Source organism: Doryrhamphus excisus, linkage group LG7 (genome assembly GCF_037039965.1).
Source record: "Doryrhamphus excisus strain RoL-2023G ecotype Guam linkage group LG7, RoL_Dexc_Guam_v1.1, whole genome shotgun sequence".
In the NCBI taxonomy this organism is placed as follows: Eukaryota; Metazoa; Chordata; class Actinopteri; order Syngnathiformes; family Syngnathidae; genus Doryrhamphus; species Doryrhamphus excisus.
In genome coordinates, this window is record NC_136363.1 from 18,585,808 (window position 1) to 18,606,609 (window position 20,802).

Consider the following 20,802-nt stretch of genomic DNA (forward strand, 5'->3'; position numbering starts at 1 on the left):
TTGCCGTCCGACTAGTGTGACACTTGTCCATTTCGTTAACGATGACGTCGGCGGCAATGAGACAAGTACGGTTTCATATACGGTAACGATTTGAAAAAAAAAAAACAAATATGAGATATATGCAGTGAAGCTAAAAATTGATGATGTGATGACAGGCTGCACGGTGGTCGTGTGGTTAGGGTGCAGACCTCACAGCTAGGAGACCCGGGTTCAATCCCAATCCCTCGGCCCTCTCTGTGTGGAGTTTGCATGTTCTCCCCGTGCATGTGTGGGTTTTCTCCGGATCCCAGACTCATTAACATATCTTGAATTAATTAACTAGATTGGAGTTTTCAAAGTGTGCGGTGGGCCAGAAGACTTCAGGGCAGCTTGAGCAAAATAAAGAAAACAAGTCAAATGAATTACAGACAGTAAACAGTAGGGGGTGAGCAGAAAACTCCATCAGTTTTTCCAAAAGTAGCCTAAAACAAACAAAAAAAAGCACAGCGGGGGAGTGGTTAGCGCGCAGACCTCACAGCTAGGAGACCAGGGTTCAATTCCACTCTCGGCCATCTCTGTGTGGAGTTTGCATGTTCTCCCCGTGCATGCGTGGGTTTTCTCCGGGTACTCCGGTTTCCTCCCACATTCCAAAAAACATGCTAGGTTAATTAGCGACTCCAAATTGTCCATAGGTATGAATGTGAGTGTGAATGGTTGTTTGTCTATATGTGCCCTGTGATTGGCTGGCGACCAGTCCAGGGTGTACCCCGCCTCTCGCCCGAAGACAGCTGGGATAGGCTCCAGCACCCCCGCGATAAATAAATGAATGAATGAAAGCTAAAAATGCATGAAAATCCAGCAAAAAACATCAGCCTGATGGATGGCGGACATCACACTTTCTTTGCAAGTGTGAGCCATCTGGCTTGTCAATGTTAATGCGCTTCCAGTTGGAGAGCGTTGTGAATACATTATCCGAGTCCGGCTAAAATAATTTGTCCATAGAGGGGTCTTATGTATATTGATGCAAATGATATTGATGACCACCCACAACCAAAAGCAACATCTATCCATTTCCTGTGAAAGAAGTGCAGTCATGTGTGTGTGTGTGTGTGTGACAGTCACAGATCATATCTTACCTCAAGCAGGATATCACAGTGAAGGTGACGGGGATGACACAGGAAGTGATGGAGAATAAAAAGAGACGACATCTGTGGTGCGACTTGACAGCCTGACACTCCTTGCAGGGCAGTATTTTGCAGACACCTGCGATGAAGGGGGGACATGAAAGTGAGAATCAAAGTCAAAGGAGTATTCTTGTTGGGGGCGGCACGAGTGCTGCTGTTGCGGTTCATTGTAGGGAAAGTGGGACGCTTGGCAGTTTTCAGATGAAAAGTGATGGAGTGGACCATCATGTCTCATCCAGAGCAGATGTGGGACGGAAAGAAGATGGAGGTGTCGAACATCCACAAGAAGTTATTCCAGAGACAATGTGTGCAGCACCATTTGGATACTCACTATGAGTAGTACTCACTTTTGTTGCCAGATATGTTGACAATAATATCTGGCAACACAATGATTTTATTTCTAAAATCACAAATATAGTTCATCTTCAAAACAGCTAAAATAATGCATAAGGCTAAAAATAACCAAGGATGACAAAAAATAAAATTAATAAATTAAATAAAAACTATATTAGGAAAGCAGGAATTTTCTATGGTACCCATTATGTCATTGTACGGTCACCTCGTACTTCGGTACGTGACAAAAAAAATTAATAATAATAAAAATAAATAAATAAAAAAAAATAAAAACGTAAACTATATTAGGAAATAATATAATAATAAATAAATTTAAAAAAAAAAACAAAAAAAAAAAACCTTAAAACTATTGAGAATTAAGTTTTTATGCAAGGATACGTCCATTATTGTATGGTCATGTCAAAAAAATAAATTAATAATAATAATAATAAAAAACCTAAACTATAGTAGGAAATAATATAATAATAAATAAATAAATAAAAAAACCTTAAACTATTGAGAATGAAGTTTTTATGCAAGGATACGTCAATTTTGAAAGAAAACTACACTTAAATTATGCAGGATTATAATATTTCTCTAATTTATCTCATAAAATGAATATTATTTGTATTATTTACACTATATTGACAGTTACTATGGTACCCATTATGTCATTGTATGGTCATATCACCTCGTACTTTGGTACGTGACAAAAATAAAATAAAAAATAAACAAAAAAATAAAAATAAAAAAACTTAAACTGTATTAGGAAAGCAGGAAGTGAACAAATGTAACAGTTACTGATTGTAAAAGTACCAGATGGAGGGGTAGGATTTAATAAGCTTTGCTTCTTCTTACTCCTTTTGGACATGTGGAACTGTGAACTGATTATGTGATGCATTCAATTGTAATCTGATGCATGTTCAAATGAAATAAAACCATTAAGGGTTGACCCAGTAATCGCATCTCTCCAGCACTCGTGCACCTGACTTGACTATAGACACAATTATCTTGCTACTCACTCATGTTGCCAGCTATTTAGACAAGAATACTAATCCATGTCATTTTGACCACGATCGCTACTACAAATCAGGAAGTGAGTCGGCGAGGGTCACTTCTACACCGTCAAGCCTCGGCTTTCCTCAACAGTTAACCCCTGTCAGTCGCGGCTGTCAGTCGTACTGTCACAGTTCTCCCAGGAGGCCCGGCCTGCGTCTTTTACTCCTCACAGATCCATCACAGGGGGCTCATTGATTTATCATTCCATGAGTCTGAAATAGATTGTCTGTCCTTCACATCACCGGCGAGAAGATCCTCAGAGTCTTAGAAACCGTTTAATGTGACTTAAACAGGCTATTTGTTTATTATTAACAATCTCAATATTAGATGGTAGATTCCAGAATGGGGAAAAAAAAGACAAGAAATTAAATAGAAGTTATTTGGTAGAACCTCAAATCCAAGTCCTATCCAGCTAATGCATTAAAGCAGTTCTCTACTTTGTCCCTCCACGGTGATAGAGGAGCGTTCATTGTTCTCCAGGTCCACATTGTGAAGAAGGGAACAGGCTGCTACACCTGCAATTATCCCTGCTCAGCCAGCCATGGTGCGCTATGATGCTGAGCAACAGCTGGCTGGTTGGCTCTCTTCACTAACACACACACACACACATATATATATATATATATACACACCTTCGCCGTCATCATGCACTCACCTGCCAGGGAGCTTCATTAATATAGGCTGAAGTCCCTCCATAGAAACAGAAGGCCATAAACAAAGTATAATTTCTAATGTACAAAATATAAGTCACAAATCAGACAGCATGTATTTTAATAAATGCCCATCCATGATAAAACTATCTTCCTGCGTCCTCCAGCACACAGTTTGCTGAGGCAGCACCAACCAGGTTTTAAATGACTCCCTCCTCCATAGGCAAATAGCCAGGATTCATGCTGAGGGGTGCAAAAATGTACCCCCCCTCTCACAAGCCCAGTATATTATATGCCCCTTTTGCTTCATTATGTAAGGCTTGTTGTTTCTCTTGGCAGTACTACAAGAGCATGTATACACTCACTGGCCAAAAACTGCAAAACACTGCATTGAATGTATGGAAGAAAATCATCACAATACCTCGTTTCCTTGCAGTAGACATCACCATCTAGTGGACCATTGCTAATCTGTGACAATAATAATAAAACAAAAAAATAATAAAAAATGTTAGGTTAGTAGCATTAGAACATTAATAGCAATGATGTCATTCATTCATTTTCTACCGCTTATCCTCACGAGGGTTGCAGGGGGTGCTGGAGCCTATCCCAGCTGTCTTCAGGCAAGAGGCAGAGTACACCTTAGACTGGTGTCCAGCCAATCACAGGGCACATATAGACAAACAACCATTCACACTCACATTCATACCTATGGACAATTTGGAGTCGGCAATTAACCTAGCATGTTTTTGGAATGTGGGAGGAAACCGGAGAAAACCCACGCATGCACGGGGAGAACATGCAAACTCCACACAGAGATGGCCGAGGGTGGAATTGAACCTTGGTCTCCTAGCTGTGAGGTCTGCACGCTAACCACTCGACCGCACGCAGCCTGACAATAATGCACATCGGAAAAATGTTAGGTTAGTAGCTTTATGACATTAAAAGCAATGATGTCATCATTCATTCATTTTGGACTGGTGGCCAGCCAATCACAGGGCACATATAGACAAACAACCATTCACACTCACATTCATACCTATGGACAATTTGGAGTCGCTAATTAACCTAGCATGTTTTTGGAATGTGGGAGGAAACCGGAGTACCCGGAGAAAACCCACGCATGCACGGGGAGAACATGCAAACTCCACACAGAGATGGCCGAGGGCGGAATTGAACCCGGGTCTCCTCGCTGTGAGGTCTGCGCGCTAACCACTCCGCCGCCGTGCATTTTTTTTGTTTGTTTTAGGCTACTTTTAGAAAAACTGATGGAGTTTTCTGCTCACCCCCTACTGTTTACTGTCTGTAATTCATTTGACTTGTTTTCTTTATTTTGCTCAAGCTGCCCTGAAGTCTTCTGGCCCACCGCACACTTTGAAAACTCCAATCTAGTTAATTAATTCAAGATATGTTAATGAGTCTGGGATCCGGAGAAAACCCACACATGCACAGGGGAAGAACATGCAAACTCCACACAGAGATAGCCGAGGGATTGGGATTGAACCCGGGTCTCCTAGCCGTGAGGTCTGCACCCTAACCACATGACCACCGTGCAGCCTGTCATCACGTCATAAAAAAAAAACACAAAACAAGAAAAGGGACCTTGATGTGGACCTGTTTGTTTTTCTTCCAAACCATCACACAGGGACTCGAGGACCAGGTCTACATGACTTTAAGGAAGGAGTCCTGTATCATGTTCTCCACTTCCTCTACCAACACACTATAGTCTGCTTCACAAACCGCGTGTCCCCGTCTGTCTCCTTCCGTGACGCATTTCATCATGTCCCTGTGCATTCCCGGTATGGATGCGGTCTGCTGCAGTTTCTCCAGCTGCTCCAAAGGACTCCGTGGAATATTTTCCATTTTTAAAGCTTTCAACACAGCCGGTGCAAATTTACCGTAGTGGGCGGTGGACGAAATCACCACAGGGCACGTAGCGTCCTGCAGTTTGTCAGCCACAACTTTAGCCACAGAGGTGTGCGTGTCCATGATGTAGCCGGTCTGCGTGTGGACGCTCTGGATGGCGGCCAGGCAGTCTGTTTCAGAGCACCAGCCCGCCTGCATTTCCTGCTGAATCCTGCCAAGAAGCGGGTCAGGAAGGCGAAAGTGCTGGTGTGTGTCTAAACGTGTGAACAAGTCCTTGACTAGTCGGGTATCGTTGCCAGAGATGTGATATATGAACCTCTCCAGGTTGGAGGATTTCAGAATATCTATCGCCGGGGAGTGGCTCGGGATCAAACGGCGTTTTCGGAGATCGTAGTCGCCTGTGTTGATAAAGTCTGACACCACGCAGTTGTGGTTGGAGGCACAGATTACTTTTCTTATAGGGATTCCCATTTCCTTTGCGTACATGGCTGACATGGCATTCCCAAAGTTACCTGTCGGGATGCAAATGTCCACAGGATCCCCAAAATTGATCACGCCGTCCCGGCACAGGTTTAGATAGGCAGTGGAATGGTAAACAACCTGTAGGGAGAAGAAATGTTATAGTTCCACATAACTGTTACCTGTATTTGAAACACATAAAAGCTATAAAAATTAATATTAATTATTCATTCATTCATTTTCTACTGCTTATCCTCACGAGGGTTGCGAGGGTGCTGGAGCCTATCCCAGCTGTCTTCGGGTGAGAGGCGTGGTACAACCTGGACTGGTGGCCAGCCAATCACAGGGCACATATAGACAAACAACCATTCACACTCACATTCATACCTATGGACAATTTGGAGTCGCTAATTAACCTAGCATGTTTTTGGAATGTGGGAGGAAACCGGAGTACCCGAAGAAAACCCACGCATGCACGGGGAGAACATGCAAACTCCACACAGAAGATGGCCGAGGGTGGAATTAAACTCAGGTCTCCTACCTGTGAGGCCTGCACGCTAACCACTCGTCCGCCGTGCAGCCAACAGTTAATGTATTTTTATTTAATGTTGTATTTATTGATTTTTTTTACATGGTGCCAGTATTAAACGTTCAGACCGTTTTACTTTTAATGATGTGTGTCTTTATTTGAGAAGCCCAGAGAGGGGCTAACGTCATTGCAGCACCCCAATGAATGCATTGCTCAGATGCAATACAGTATGGGAAAACTTTAAAATTCATAATTCATATTGGTACATGTTTGTATATTTGAATGTGAAGTTGCTGTATGATGACTTTAGTGACTGTTATATTGTTATATACAATATTTTTATACACTATACTGTTATATACAATCCCAGGGCACATATAGACAAACAACCATTCCCACTCACATTCATACCTATGGACAATTTGGAGTCGCTAATTAACCTAGCATGTTTTTGGAATGTGGGAGGAAACCGGAGTACCCGGAGAAAACCCACACATGCACAGGGACAACATGCAAACTCCCCACAGAGATGGACGAGGATGGAATTGAACCCCGGTCTCCTAGCTGTGAGGTCTGTGCGCTAACCACTAGACCGCCGTGCCGCCCTAATATTAATTAACTATAATTAATACACCAGTTGAATTAGTTTTACCATGGACTAACCTGTGGTAATAAACGGGCCCAGTTGATGGAGTTAGCAGTGCTGAGAACTGTCCCGTATTCCACAGCGAGATGCCCCGTCATTCCGGACTCTCCGAACATCCTCTTGATGCTTCTCTGGCAGAAGTCAAAGTCCGAGCGTACGCTGACCGCTTTCACGTTTCTCTCTTTGAAGGACATCATTTGCAACTTCTGAATCTCGCTGACTCCATCCTCCGGGAAAAAGACCAGCACTCCAGTTCTGCGTTTGTCAGCATCGTGTAACCCAGTGAAGCCGCTGAGGACGGCGCTTCCCGTATCGCCGGACGTGGCAACCAGGATGAGGTAGTTACACATAGGCGGTAGGCAGTAGGCAAAAAGATGGGGCATCAACTGCAAAGCGAGGTCTTTAAATGAAGATGTGGGGCCATGGAAAAGCTCTTGGATGTACATATGGTGGACCAGATGCTTCACAGGTGCAACATCTTCACAAGAAAACTTGGATCCATATGCTTTGTAGATCATTCTTCTCAGATCCACAGCAGATACATCCAACGGGTGGATGCACTTCTCAAGTAACACCAAAGCTTGTTCTTGATAGGACATGTCGACCAATCTCAACCACTCAGGAGCACCCATTTTCGGAAAGCCATTCTTGGGTACATAGAGACCTCCATCTGAGGCCAGACCCTCCACTACCACGTCACTGAAGTGTGTTGTGTGTCCTTTGCCGTCACGCCTGGTGGACACATAGGTCTCAGCAGCATGGTTCTGATATCTCTCCACAGCTTGCAGCACCTTCTCCGCAACATCCTCCACTTTGTTGCCTCGCCCGCAAAACACTCGCACATCCATCCATTGCTCATAAAACTGCTTCCTGTGCCGCAAAATGTCTCTAATGGACAGCCCCGCCTCTTGACCAACTACCCTGTCCACCTTCATTCTATTAAGTCTCAGCAGGATATCATCACTGTCCACATCCAGGTAGACGACCATGCCGCTTTGTTTAATATGCTGCATCGCCTCAGGGTGAAGAGGGTTTGAGCCTGTGAGGGAAACAACACATCCAGAAGCTGAGAAGTTACGCAACACCTGACCTTCTTCCTCCAGGAATCGCTCTCCACCGACTTTATCCAGTTTAGATGCAACAGGCATCTTCCAGGTTGTCTCCAAGACATCATCATCTATGTCAACAAGAGGAAGACCTAGCTTGTGGGCGACTATCTTCCCCACTGTGGTCTTTCCTGCTCCAGGTGGACCCATAAGGAGGATATTCTTATCTCCTAGATGTCCAACAGTTGTGGAAAGCAATGATTTTGGTGTGGGGAACGGATTCAGGCTGCTTCTGGCTGCTTTTAGTGCAAACCTTGCACGTAGCAAACCCATATTGAGCTGAAAAGACAAAGTAATTGTTCCTTTGAATGAATACGACTTGTTTAAAGGCAAACAACTACATTTACACAAGCATACAAGTGATTCAATGCCCAGCGGCTACTAGCTAACTAAGTTCACATTAAGGCTAATGTATGTATGCTTACCTGAATGTTTTTTTTTAGCCCACAGGAGCGGCAAATTATCCTTCAGTAGTAGCTAACACGGTAGTTTTGTCATGTATGGGAAGCGCCATATTGCCAATTCAAAAAACTACGGCAAGCCCAGAGGAACAATTTTCAACAAGTTAGCCGTGGAAATTCAATGAATGAACACTACAATTATTGACAATGTTAATTAACGGCTAAATGATTATATTCGACTCATTTTATTTATTTAACTCGATGTTTCATGATCCTTTTAAGGAGTTAAATTTGGGACTCAACGTGACGTCACGCTGCATTCAGCGTCGTTCGTAAAACTTTACATATCGTTGTTAAGGTCCACATGACGGCTCACTTTTAGGTGAAAAGTGTTTACTAATTGAATATAATACATATTACAAGTCAATAGCTTAAAATATTAACAGGTTTTGAGCGCTAAAAACATCAGAAAAATAAATGTTAAAGTACATAACGTCGGTAAGCGAAGGCAACTTCCGGTCCAGGGAGGTCACCTAGCAACAAGTCAAAGCAGAATAACCAGAAAACATTCTAGCTAACCGTAGTTCGGCTAATTTAGAACATTTAACATCTTCAAATCAACACAAAGTAACATTTTCAACATGGACGACACAATTGTCCCCCAAGAAAGCATATATAATTATTTAATAGAGCAGGTTGACGCTGAAAAAGTCCCAAGGTAAGTAAAATACAATTATAGTCACTTTGGCTTTGTTTACAGTTTGTTTTTATGATTTAAATTAATTTAAAGCAATTAACAACATTTATGTTTATACTGTTCTTTTAGGTACACATCCAAGTATAGGCCCAAAGTTATCGTACAGGAAAAGTTAACCAAGGAGACAATGAAAACGATGGGACCGGTGAAACTTGATGTCCCGTCTCCGGATAAATACCTCAAGAAGCATTCCAAAGAAATAAAACTGCCTGAAAGTGAGTTCTCACCATTATAATATGAGGTTATATTATTTGACTTATCGTCCCGCTAACTCAGTTTTGTCCTGCAGAGAAAGAGGGTTGTTGTCGCCCGTGCACTGCAAAGAAACCCCCCATCCCTTCAAGGACGGAACGCCCACTAATGGGCATCCACACTAAGAGAAACTTCATGAAGACAACAACTCCAACGGTTCCAATGAAACCGCAGCCTGCTTCTGTTGACACCAACCGAGGTCACAAGGAGATCCTTGAACATTCAGGACTCATTCCCAAGTACATCAAGAAAAAGGTACGACACTGAGATACCGGACATGTGATTGGACAGAAAAGACATGCAACCTGTTCTTTGCTTGCAGGATTACGGCGAAGTACCCGAGTACTTACTGCAACGCAGTGAAGAAAAGCAAAAAGCAGTGGAGAAGTACAAAAGGTATCTGAAAGAACAGGTAGAGCAGGGGGCCATGAAGCAGCTCTCTGATGAGGAGCGACACATCAACCTGAAGGTACATGAGGAGCACATCTGCTGAAACCTACACCAGAACCTAAAGCGCTCTTGTCACTGTAGAGCTTGAAGACCACCTGGGCTGAGCTGCATCGGGAGTACCAGCGCCTCCCGCTTTTCATCGACACGCTGCTAAGGAAGGAACGCAAGGAGCGACTGGAGGCGGAGATGCAGCAGCTGGAGGCCGACATCAGCCTTTTTGAGCAGTTCAAGACCATCTACATAGCTAAATAGAATCACACGTACAACAACCATATCTTATGTAATACAATATTGCACATTTTAGTAAAGTTACAATGCTATATATAGCAATGGTTGTGCTTTAGAGTAGTCACTGTACAGCTTGAATAGCTTTCCTATCTGAAAATACATCATCACACTGCCAAATACAGTCTCAATACCATGCAACACAAATGAGTACCAACATAATTGTGGTGGGCTCATAGTCTTGGGCTGCACGAGTGCTGCCGTAGTTGTGCTTACTTGATGGAAAACATAAATTCCCAATATTGTGAACATCCATTCTCACTAACAACACAATAAATCTCATTCACGCTACATATATGCGTACCCGGGTGTTGTCTCTTTCCTTTCTAAAATGACAAATACTTCAACTTGCTGATATAGTTCATCTTCAAACAGCTAAAATAATGCATAAGGCTAAAAATAACCAATTAGCTAAAAATGTCATCCAATACTTCTCTACAAGAGAGGAGAAATATGATCTCAGGGAAGAACTACATTTGAAACACTTATATGCTAGGACTACGTTAAAAAGCCATAGCATTTCAGTATGTGGAATCAAACTATGGAATGGAGTAAGACCCTCAAACAATGCACAACGATGAGCCAATTCAAGAAACAATACAAGCAGTTGATGTTTGCTAAATACGAGGATGAAGAGTCTTGAACCAGTCATGATGTGCTATACATATCACTATATTGACACTTACTATGGTACCCATTATGTCATTGGATGGTCATATCACCTCGTACTTCGCTATGCGACAAAAAATAAAATTAAATAAAATTAAAATAAATAAAAAATATATATATATTAGGAAAGCAGGAAGTTACTATGGTACCCATTATGTCATTGTATGGTCATATCACCTCGTACTTTGGTACATTATTTAAATAAAAAAACAAAACACCTTAAACTATATTAGGAAAGCAGGAAGTGAACAAATATAACAGTTACTGATTGTCATGATGTGTTATACATATCACTATATTGACACTTACTATGGTAACCATTATGTCATTGCATGGTCATATCACCTCGTACTTTGGTATGTGACAAAAATAAAATAAATGTTAGGAAAGCAGGAAGTGAACAAATGTAACAGTTACTGATGCCAATGTTTGTAAAAACAAACCAAAAAACGCATGGCGGTCGAGTGGTTAGCGTGCAGACCTCACAGCGAGGAGATCCTAGTTCAAATTAATTAAAAAAAAAACTTAAACTATATTATGAAAGCAGGAAGTGAACAAATGTAACAGTTACTGATTGTAAAAGTACCAGATGGAGGGGTAGGATTTAATAAGCTTTGCTTCTTCCAACTCCTTTCGGACATGTGGAACTGTGAACTGATTATGGGATGCATTCAATTGTAATCTGATGCATGTTCAAATGAAATAGCACACTGATTGGTCGGCGGTAGCCCCGCATGCCTGCAAGGCGTCACATGACGGTAATTAAGGGAAACAAGGCTGCACTCTATTAAAAAAAAAAACCCGCAAATGACTCAAGCATGATTGCTTAGCACATGTCTGACCAGAGTGGGTTGTTGTCCTCATTGTGTGGACAATCCTGGATGAGAAGCAAGCAAAAAGTATCTCTTTGCCAGTAATATACTATTGATAGTATTTTAATAACTGGTGTTAGCACCACTGGAATATACTTGTGAACCTCTTTTCTTCCAAAAATGGAGGATGCCGGGAAAAAAAGAGGTATTGTGGTAAGTCTAATACAAAACTAGCTGATCAGTGATATTGATTGTGTGTATATAAGATGGAAATATTATCACAGATAAAAGACGACTGGCCAGGATACAGCCTGAACCTGTTCACCTACCCAGAGCATTACCATGACGACATAGACAGTGTTTACATTCCACACGGTGTCGTCATGGACAGGTGGGCTCATCAAAATGCATTTAAAGATTCTTAAAATGTTCTTAAAAGGTTATTTGCGATGAATTTGTGATGTGTTGTGTAGGACCGAGCGCCTGGCCCGATATATCACAGAGGACTTTGTGGACGACAACATCATGGTCCTGTGTGTTCTAAAGGGCGGTTACAAGTTCTGCGCAGACCTGATGGAGTACATCAAGGTGCTGGGACGCAACTCTAACAAGTACCTGGAGACACGGGTGGAGTTCATACGGCTTAAGAGCTACCTGGTGGGTGAGATGCTTCAAAGCAGGCGTGTCCAAAGTCCGGGTCAGGGGCCATTTGCAGTCCGTAGAGTGTTTTATTTTTTCTTGGCCTGTGACAGAGGAAGAAAATGCTGAAAAAAAACATTAAAATGTACTTTAAAGAAGATATAAAGTGTATAAATATACATATATAGACAAATAGCACATATAGACAAACAACCATTCACACTCACATTCATACCTATGGACAATTTGGAGTCGCTAATTAACCTAGCATGTTTTTGGAATGTGGGAAGAAACCGGAGTACCCGGAGAAAACATGCAAACTCCACACAGAGATGGCCGAGGGTGGAATCGAACTCGGGTCTCCTAGCTGTGAGGCCTGCATGCTAACCACTAATATGTTTAGCTTAGCATATATTGACCTATGTTGGATTTGTTTTAATGAGCGAAACAGTGGCTGCACAGTGGTTGAGTGGTTAGCACACAAGCCTCACAGCTCAAAGACCCAAGTTCAATTCCACCCTCTGTGTAGAGTTTGCATGTTCTCCCCGTGCATGCGTTGGTTTCCTCCCACATTCCAAAAAAACATGCTAGGTTAATTAGCGACTCCAAATTGTCCATAGGTATGAATGTGAGTGTGAATGGTTGTTTGTCTATATGTGCCCTGTGATTGTATATAACAGTATAGTGTATAAAAATATTGTATATAACAATATAACGGTCACTAAAGTCATCATACAGCAACTTCACACTCAAATATACAAACATGTACCAATGAGTATTAAAAAAAACTCCTTAAAAGTTTTCCCATACTGTATTGCATCTGAGCAACGCATTCATTGTGGTGCTGCAATGACGTTAGCCCCTCTCTGGGCTCCTCAAATGAAGACACACATCATCAAAAGTATAAGATGCAGATGTATTTACTACACTAAAACGGTCTGAAAGTTTAATCAATGTTAAGGAATGGTTGTTTGTCTATATGTGCCCTGTGATTGGCTGGCGACCAGTTCAGGGTGTATACCCCGCCTCTCGCCTGAAGACAGCTGGGATAGGCTCCAGCACCTCCGTAACCCTTGTGAGGTAGAAAATGAATGAATGAATGAATGAGTCAAACAGTTGTCAATGGGAGCTTGAAATAATGTCATATTCACCTCTGCCACTAGATGTCACTGTTGCTCACGTTTTAAAAAATGGTGAAAGGCCACGCCACAAGGACACACAGAGGAGGACGTTGTTGCTCCAGATAATAACACGGTCGAGCACCTGGAATTCTAACTCCAGGAATTTACCTTGGGGATGACACACTTAACAGTTCCAATGATGTCATCACCAGGCATGAAAAGGAAAAGTTTAATGTCACAATGAGATTCTATTTTAAGGTTCAATCATCTATTATATATGAGTGAATGTCAATAACACTGGAAGGTCACATGTGAGATTGGAATGGAATCACGTGACCTGCAAGCCCTCGGGTTGTGTTTTTGGACCATGTGATGCCTTTAAAGTGCATCCACGTCAGAGAGGATCTTTGACGAGCATTTTGTGTCGACTCTTCCACAGAATGATCAATCCACAGAGGACCTGCACATCATCGGCAGCAGAGATCTATCGTTTCTACGTGGAAAGGTGCGTTTGAGTGCTCGGAGATAGTGTCATAACTTTCATGTTTTTCATATTTTTGTACATGGAAAAGACATCAAGAGGGAGCTGTCAGCTAAATATAGTCACCGCACGGTACTTCATCCGGCACGCTCTTAATAATATCCAATACAAAACTATCACCTTATAGTACTGAATATTTTTATTTTTAAAATAGATTCGTTCGTAAGCTCTTCGACTCTTGTAATTTTCAGAACGTACACTCTTATCTGTATTGCTCGTGGTATTATTTCTTCTGACCACATGATGGAACTCCGATTAAACCTTATAAGTAGGATTGACTTGAAATTTCTCCAACAGTTCAATGTCTTCTACAAAACAGACACTGTAACTTTAAGGTGTTTAACCGAATCACCACCAAATTTGGTACACACATGTAAGGAACTGACAAGCATATGTATGGCAAATTTGAGCAAGATTGGTTGAAAAACATAGCCGTCTGACTGTAAAATGGTAATGGTTCTATTTCATTTGAACATGCATCAGATTACAATTGAATGCATCACACAATCAGTTCACAGTTCCACATGTCCAAAAGGAGTAGGAAGAAGCAAAGCTTATTAAATCCTACCCCTCCATCTGGTACTTTTACAATCACTAACTGTTACATTTGTTCACTTCCTGCTTTCATAATATAGTTTACGTTTTTTTTTAATTAATTTGAACTAGGGTCTCCTCGCTGTGAGGTCTGCGCGCTAACCACTCGACCGCCATGCGTTTTTTGGTTTGTTTTACAAACATTGGCATCAGTAACTGTTACATTTGTTCACTTCCTGCTTTCCTAACATTTATTTTATTTTTGTCACATACCAAAGTACGAGGTGATATGACCGTACAATGACATAATGGGTACCATAGTAAGTGTCAATATAGTGATATGTATAGCACATCATGACTGGTTCAAGACTCTTCATCCTTGTATTTCGCAAATTTATTTTATTTATTAATTTATTTCATGAATTCTTTAGATAAAAAATTTAGATACATTTTTTTTTGTATTTTTTTTGTGTTACGTACCAAAGTACGAGGTGATATGACCATACAATGACATAATGGGTACCATAGTAAGTGTCAATATAGTGATATGTATAGCACATCATGACTGGTTCAAGACTCTCACATGTATTTATGCATGTCTTTCAATATATTTTGACCGTTTGTCATTTATACTGTCTTTTTCCCACATGACAAGTGAATTGCATCATATCACACTGCACAGGCGTGCATGAATCACTCCACTTTATCTTTAACTGTAAGGTCAAGAATATTCGGGACATGAAACCTCCCTTGACATCTCTTTTAGTTAAAAACAGGTAAAAAAAAAATACTACGTTGTCTGTCTTTTAAAGCAAACCTTCTCCAGATGTAACAAAGTGTTCCTTGGCACATTCACCAACACACACAAGAGCAGAACAGAACATACTCTGTTAAAATCACAAACAAAAGACGTCATCCGGCATGCTTACATACACTTTCTACAGCAGGTTATACTCATTAAATACCCCCCCCCCCCCCACTCTGTATAGTTTCTCCACTCTGTTATGTAACGAGGGTCAGGTGTAGAGCGGGAGAACATTTGGCTCGATGCCGGACTTCCACATTGTCACAGCGGTGGAAGCGTGCGACACACGTTATTCAGATGTTGACTCCTTGACTAGAATAGAAGTGATTCTCGCTCTTGTTGCCATGGATACCCTTGTTTTTTTTTTTACACATGCATAGCAAGTTTGCATGCAAAATAATAGAAATTCAACGTGTTTTACCCTTTTTTTTCATATCACCAAGAGCGTCCTCATTGTTGAGGTGAGTCAGCATTTATTAGTCATCGCTAACATGTTATATTCCATGAAAAAAAAAAATGTCTGACATATTCATCTTCTCCCATAAGGCCATTGTTGACACAGGCAAGACAATGAAGGCTCTTCTGAAGCATGTGGAGACCTTTGAACCCAAGATGGTCAAGGTCGCGGGGTGAGTCAGTATGTCTGTCACCCATGTTTACCCCCCCCCCCTTGGCCCCATAACAGGAAATGCCAAGTGTGTGATGAAATAAGATGTCACTTTGTCCGTAGTGTCCTCTATGCGGATGCCAATTTACATTATGCACTAAAGTAATGGGACTCGTTGATGAAAAAATCTAATCCCAGTGCACAAATGCATTCTGGGATGAGTTTGATTTGGTGGAAGAAGTCTTGGTCTTCAAGAATGGACCAAGAGTCCAAATGACGCCTCACAGTTTAATGTCACAGTGAAATTCTATTTTAAGGTTAAATTATCTGTCATTCATTGGGGTGCTGCAATGACGTTAGCCCCTCTCTGGGCTCTGGTAACTAAGTTCAACTCATTTCAGTCTGCTGGTGAAGAGGGCTCCCAACATGGACGACAACCTGACCGACTGTAAGTGTTTACATCGTTTCTTGTATGATTCATGTTATTATTTAGGGAAAGTAACTTCACCTTAGGGCTGCATGGTGGTCTAGTGGTTAGCACGCAGACCTCACAGCGAGGAGACCCGAGTTCAATACCACCCTTGGCCATCTCTGTGTGGAGTTTGCATGTTCTTCTCCGTGCATGCGTGGGTTTTCTCCGAGTACTCTGGAGAAATATAAAATTTTGTATATAACAATATAAAACAATATAACAGTCACTAAAGTCATCATACAGCAACTTCACACTCAAATATACAAACATGTACTAATATGAATATTAAAAAAAAAACAACTCCTTAAAGGTTTTCCCATACTGTATTGCATCTGAGCAACACATTCATTGGGGTGCTGCAATGACGTTAGCCCCTCTATGGGCTCCTCAAATAAAGACACACATCATCAAAAGTATAAGATGCAGATGTATTTACTACACTAAAACGGTCTGAAAGTTTAATCAATGTTAAGGAATGTTTCCTCCCACATTCCAAAAACATGCTAGGTTAATTAGCAACTCCAAATTGTCCATAGGTATGAATGTGAGTGTGAATGGTTGTTTGTCTATATGTGCCCTGTGATTGTATATAACAGTATAGTGTATAAAAATATTGTATATAACAATATAACAGTCACTAAAATCATCATACAGCAACTTCACACTGAAATATACAAACATGTACCAATATGAGTATAAAAAAACAACTCCTTAAAAGTTTTCCCATACTGTATTGGCTGGCGACCAGTCCAGGGTGTACCCCGTCTCTTGCCCGAAGACAGCTGGGATAGGCTCCAGCACCCCCGCGACCCCGTGACAATAAACAGAAGAAAATGAATGAATGAATGAATGAACTTCTTCTTATTCCCTCCCACAGATGTCGGATTTGAAATCCCAAACCGCTTTGTTGTCGGCTACGCTTTGGACTACAACGAGTACTTCCGTGACCTGAATGTAAGTTTTGCAAGCGACCTTTTTTTTGAAGGGTGGAGAGGAAGAGATGAAAGACACCGAGGGAGGGAGGGAGTTGGTGAAAATAGTAAATCAAAGAGGTGACCCTACACAGCCACCACACCCTTACCCTGAAACCTGAACCAACCGAGCAGGTTTCTGTTCCCTGTTCACACTGTCCTTGTCCCAAACAAGAAGTATGATTACAGAGTATTCTTATGGGTTGGAAACATAAAGCTGAATCATTTCCAACATATTACAGCTCTTAAATAGCATCAAAAATAAAATGATGTACTTTTTCTGTAAATTACATGTCATGTTTTTTTTACTGAGTCAAACCTGACCCCGCCCCCCTCCAGCTGGCTCACACATGAAACAGAATAAAGTGACTTTTAATTTGTTTTTCTCTGTCTTTTCAGCATATCTGCGTCATCAGCAAGAGCGGCAAGCAAAAGTACAAAGTCTGACTGATTATTAGTATTTTGTTGTGACAATTTGTATATGAATTGTTTTGTGTTGTGTGTAAATGTGATGAAGACACCGATAAAGCAAAGGCCAGCCGGTGAGGACGGCGGTGGCAGATGGCGACAGATTAATAAAGTTGGCATCATCGAGACTTGCTCTGACTCATGGAAAACACACATTGGGTGCAGTGTCGGGGTTCGAACACACGTATAAAATATTAATATGCTTGTTCCCAGTTACAGGTACAGTATAAATATTCATTCTCTATTCAATTTCATGACATCTAGTGGGAATTATGCTGAAATAATATTAGAATATATACATATTTTACCATAATGGATCTATAAACTAACGTTATGGCCTGTGTGAGTTTCTTCTCTAAGCAAATAGTGCTGTGTTTCGGAGGCATTGTCCAGCCCCCCCCGGGCCTTGACCCCCTTGAAGAGGACCCTTAAAGCAGACATCAAAACAGACAGTGCAAACACGCTTCAAACGTCCGGAAGAATGTTTTGTTTTCTTTGGCCTTGTTGCTGTCGCCAGGGCAACGGAGAGTCAGGTGTCGCTAAACGCCACTTGTATAAAGTGGAAAACAAATTTACTTTTTGTTTATGACAGTAACAGGAACAGCTTTAGGGGAAAAAAGGCTTTACTACACATCTTAAAAGGTACATCAGTCATTTTTTACTCTTGTTTTAATGTGTACTCAAATTTACATGCTTAAAAATACTGTAAATCCCATAAGTGAATAAATAATAGCTTATAATAGAATGGATGTTTGTCTATATGTGCCCTGTGATTGTATATAACAGTATAGTGAATAAAAATATTGTATATAACAATATAACAGTCACTAAAGTCATCATACAGCAACTTCACACTCAAATATACAAACATGTACCAATATGAATATTAAAAAAACAACTCCTTAAAAGGACTCCAAATTGTCCATAGGTATGAATGTGAGTGTGAATGGTTGTTTGTCTATATGTGCCCTGTTATTGGCTGGCGACCAGTTCAGGGTGTATACCCCGCCTCTCGCCTGAAGACAGCTGGGATAGGCTCCAGCACCTCCGCGACCCTCGTGAGGAAAGGCGGTAGAAAATGAATGAATAATAGTAACACATTATAATACAGAAGTTATATAAAGCACCTATAAAGTAATCCCTCATTTATCGCAGTTCATTGATTGGATGTGATATATGAATTTCCGTAAATAAGCATTCCTGATTGATAAATTGAATAGAGCATAGAAAACCTATTTACAACCTTCTTAATTAGTTTTTAAAAAGTTATTAGAGCCCTATGGACATGAAATAACACCCTTACAGTTGCATTTATATTGGTATTACCCAATAAAGTAGGCCTATAAAGTAAGAGTAAATAAGCCATAAATCAGACTTCTGATTGGTATAAATGTGGAGAGTAATTGCCAGACAGGAAGTGACGTCAGGGGTTCAGAGTTGAGTTTTGTCTCGCTGTGTTTTTCATTCATTCATTCATTCATTTTACACCGCTTTTCCCCCACAAGGGACGCGGGGGGTGCTGGAGCCCATCCCAGCCGCCCCCGGGCGACAGGCGGGGTACACCCCGGACTGGTCGCCAGCCAATCACAGGGCACATATAGACAAACAACCATTCACACTCACATTCATACATATTGACAATTTGGAGTCCTTTTAAGGAGTTGTTTTAATATTCATATTGGTACATGTTTGTATATTTGAGTGTGAAGTTGCTGTATGATGACTTTAGTGACTGTTATATTGTTATATGCAATATTTTTATACACTATACTGTTATATACAATCACAGGGCACATATAGACAAACAAACATTCACACTCACATTCATACCTATTGACAATTTAAAGTCGCTAATTAACTTAGCATGTTTTTGGAATGTGGGAGGAAACCGGAGTACCCGGAGATGCACGAGGGGAACATGCAAACAGAAATGGCCGAGAGTGGAATTGAACCCTGGTCTCCTAGCTGTGAGGTGTGCGCGCTAACCACTTGTCTGCCGTGCCGCCTCGCTGTGTTTTTATATGGGTCTTATTTAATTTTATAATTTTTACGACGATCAAGTCTAGTGCTTACCCATGTAACATGTTGATTCGCTGTGTCTTTGAATGCATCTTGAACACAGCTCATTATTAAAGCTGCTTTCTCAATTCCAGCATAGATTTAGGACCTCTGTGACTTATTTAAAAGTGGTGAAAAATAATCTAATATGGTACATTTAATCCGCCTGCGTCTGTATACGAATTATTGTGATTATAGTGAGTCATTTGTTGATTTTTTATGTGCATGGCTGCCTGCAAAAGCTAATAAAAGTACAATGAAAACACAGCTCGGGCTCCAAAAAAAGCTGAGCGCCACGGAGCTAAATGAGCCCGCCAGATGACTTATTTGGCTAACACACGAGTGAGCGCAAACAAAAAGAGACTGTTCTGTGATAAACAAGATCATTCCTAACGTTCACTACAAATTTGTCCGTGACCCTTAAAGTTGCAAGGGGAGTGTATGCGATAAGAAAAATGAAGGAGGTGGGGGGGGGGGTGGGGGTGGTGACTCAACAAACAACACAGCTGCCTCAAGCCTTGCAAGCTTGTGCATCCTTTATCGTAAAAAAAAAAAAAAACGGCGGCGGTTAACCGAATGTGCACCGCACGGCCATGGGAATCCAACAGGTGCCATTGTCTATGCCAAGTGCGGGTGAAAGTGAGACGGTGTGTAAAGGCGGCAAAGCTTTCACATGCTGTGGCTTTGTCACGCTCCGTGGAGGGATGAGAGCGCACAGGAAAGAAGAATGAAGTAGGCTACAGGTAAACTGCCCCCCCACCCCCTGCACAAAGGGAACAAAACGGGAATTGTACAAATGAATGAAGATTTTGACATCCGAAGCCCCGTCGTTACAACGGATTCGATTTCCAGTCCTTTGGTCCAACATAGGACAGCTATTTACCCACTGAGATTTCACTGCTGTTTAGACTACTTTTTTGTCTTATCTGCAGTCTACTGAGTTTTATTCTAGTCGTTTTTATATTTACTATATTATATTATATCATATTTGGGGGAAATAATCCCATTTTTTAATATTAAAACTGGTTAAAAAAAGTGAGCTACTAATTGTGGGTCTGGAGTGTGACTGATTTGTGTTATTATTATTGTTCATTCATTTTCTACCGCTTTTCCTCACAAGGGTCGCATGGGGTGCTGGAGCCTATCCCAGCT

At 41.3% G+C, this 20,802-nt stretch overlaps 3 protein-coding genes across 4 annotated transcripts; 2 read left to right on the top strand and 1 right to left on the bottom strand.

The window, feature by feature from the left end:
- Nucleotides 1–1,132: 1,132 nt before the first annotated feature.
- thnsl1 (threonine synthase like 1) lies at nucleotides 1,133–8,084 on the bottom strand. Of its 2 annotated transcripts, XR_013627781.1 has the most exons (3): nucleotides 6,720–8,084; nucleotides 3,627–5,668; nucleotides 1,133–1,242 (listed from the first exon to the last, which is right to left on the bottom strand). XR_013627781.1 is itself a non-coding variant. In XM_078792313.1 (2 exons), exons 1-2 carry the CDS (start codon nucleotides 8,079–8,081, stop codon nucleotides 4,865–4,867), a joined length of 2,166 nt encoding a protein of 721 aa, XP_078648439.1. In that variant the 5' UTR covers nucleotides 8,082–8,084; the 3' UTR covers nucleotides 3,533–4,864. The 2 variants fall into 2 exon arrangements, 1 of the variants encoding a protein (XP_078648439.1); XM_078792313.1 differs by lacking the exon at nucleotides 1,133–1,242 and having other exon boundaries at nucleotides 3,533–5,668.
- Nucleotides 8,085–8,847: 763 nt separating this feature from the next.
- enkur (enkurin, TRPC channel interacting protein) lies at nucleotides 8,848–10,061 on the top strand. The gene is made up of 5 exons (XM_058060628.2): nucleotides 8,848–8,927; nucleotides 9,036–9,181; nucleotides 9,256–9,473; nucleotides 9,541–9,687; nucleotides 9,750–10,061. The coding sequence occupies exons 1-5, from the start codon at nucleotides 8,851–8,853 to the stop codon at nucleotides 9,918–9,920; spliced, it is 759 nt and encodes a 252-aa protein (XP_057916611.2). The 5' UTR covers nucleotides 8,848–8,850; the 3' UTR covers nucleotides 9,921–10,061.
- A 1,553-nt stretch (nucleotides 10,062–11,614) lies between these two features.
- On the top strand, nucleotides 11,615–18,304 carry prtfdc1a (phosphoribosyl transferase domain containing 1a). Its single transcript, XM_078791717.1, has 10 exons — nucleotides 11,615–11,647; nucleotides 11,719–11,825; nucleotides 11,908–12,091; nucleotides 13,634–13,699; nucleotides 15,518–15,535; nucleotides 15,621–15,703; nucleotides 16,083–16,129; nucleotides 17,031–17,107; nucleotides 17,524–17,558; nucleotides 17,642–18,304. Exons 1-10 carry the CDS (start codon nucleotides 11,615–11,617, stop codon nucleotides 17,649–17,651), a joined length of 660 nt encoding a protein of 219 aa, XP_078647843.1. The 3' UTR covers nucleotides 17,652–18,304.
- Nucleotides 18,305–20,802: the final 2,498 nt, after the last annotated feature.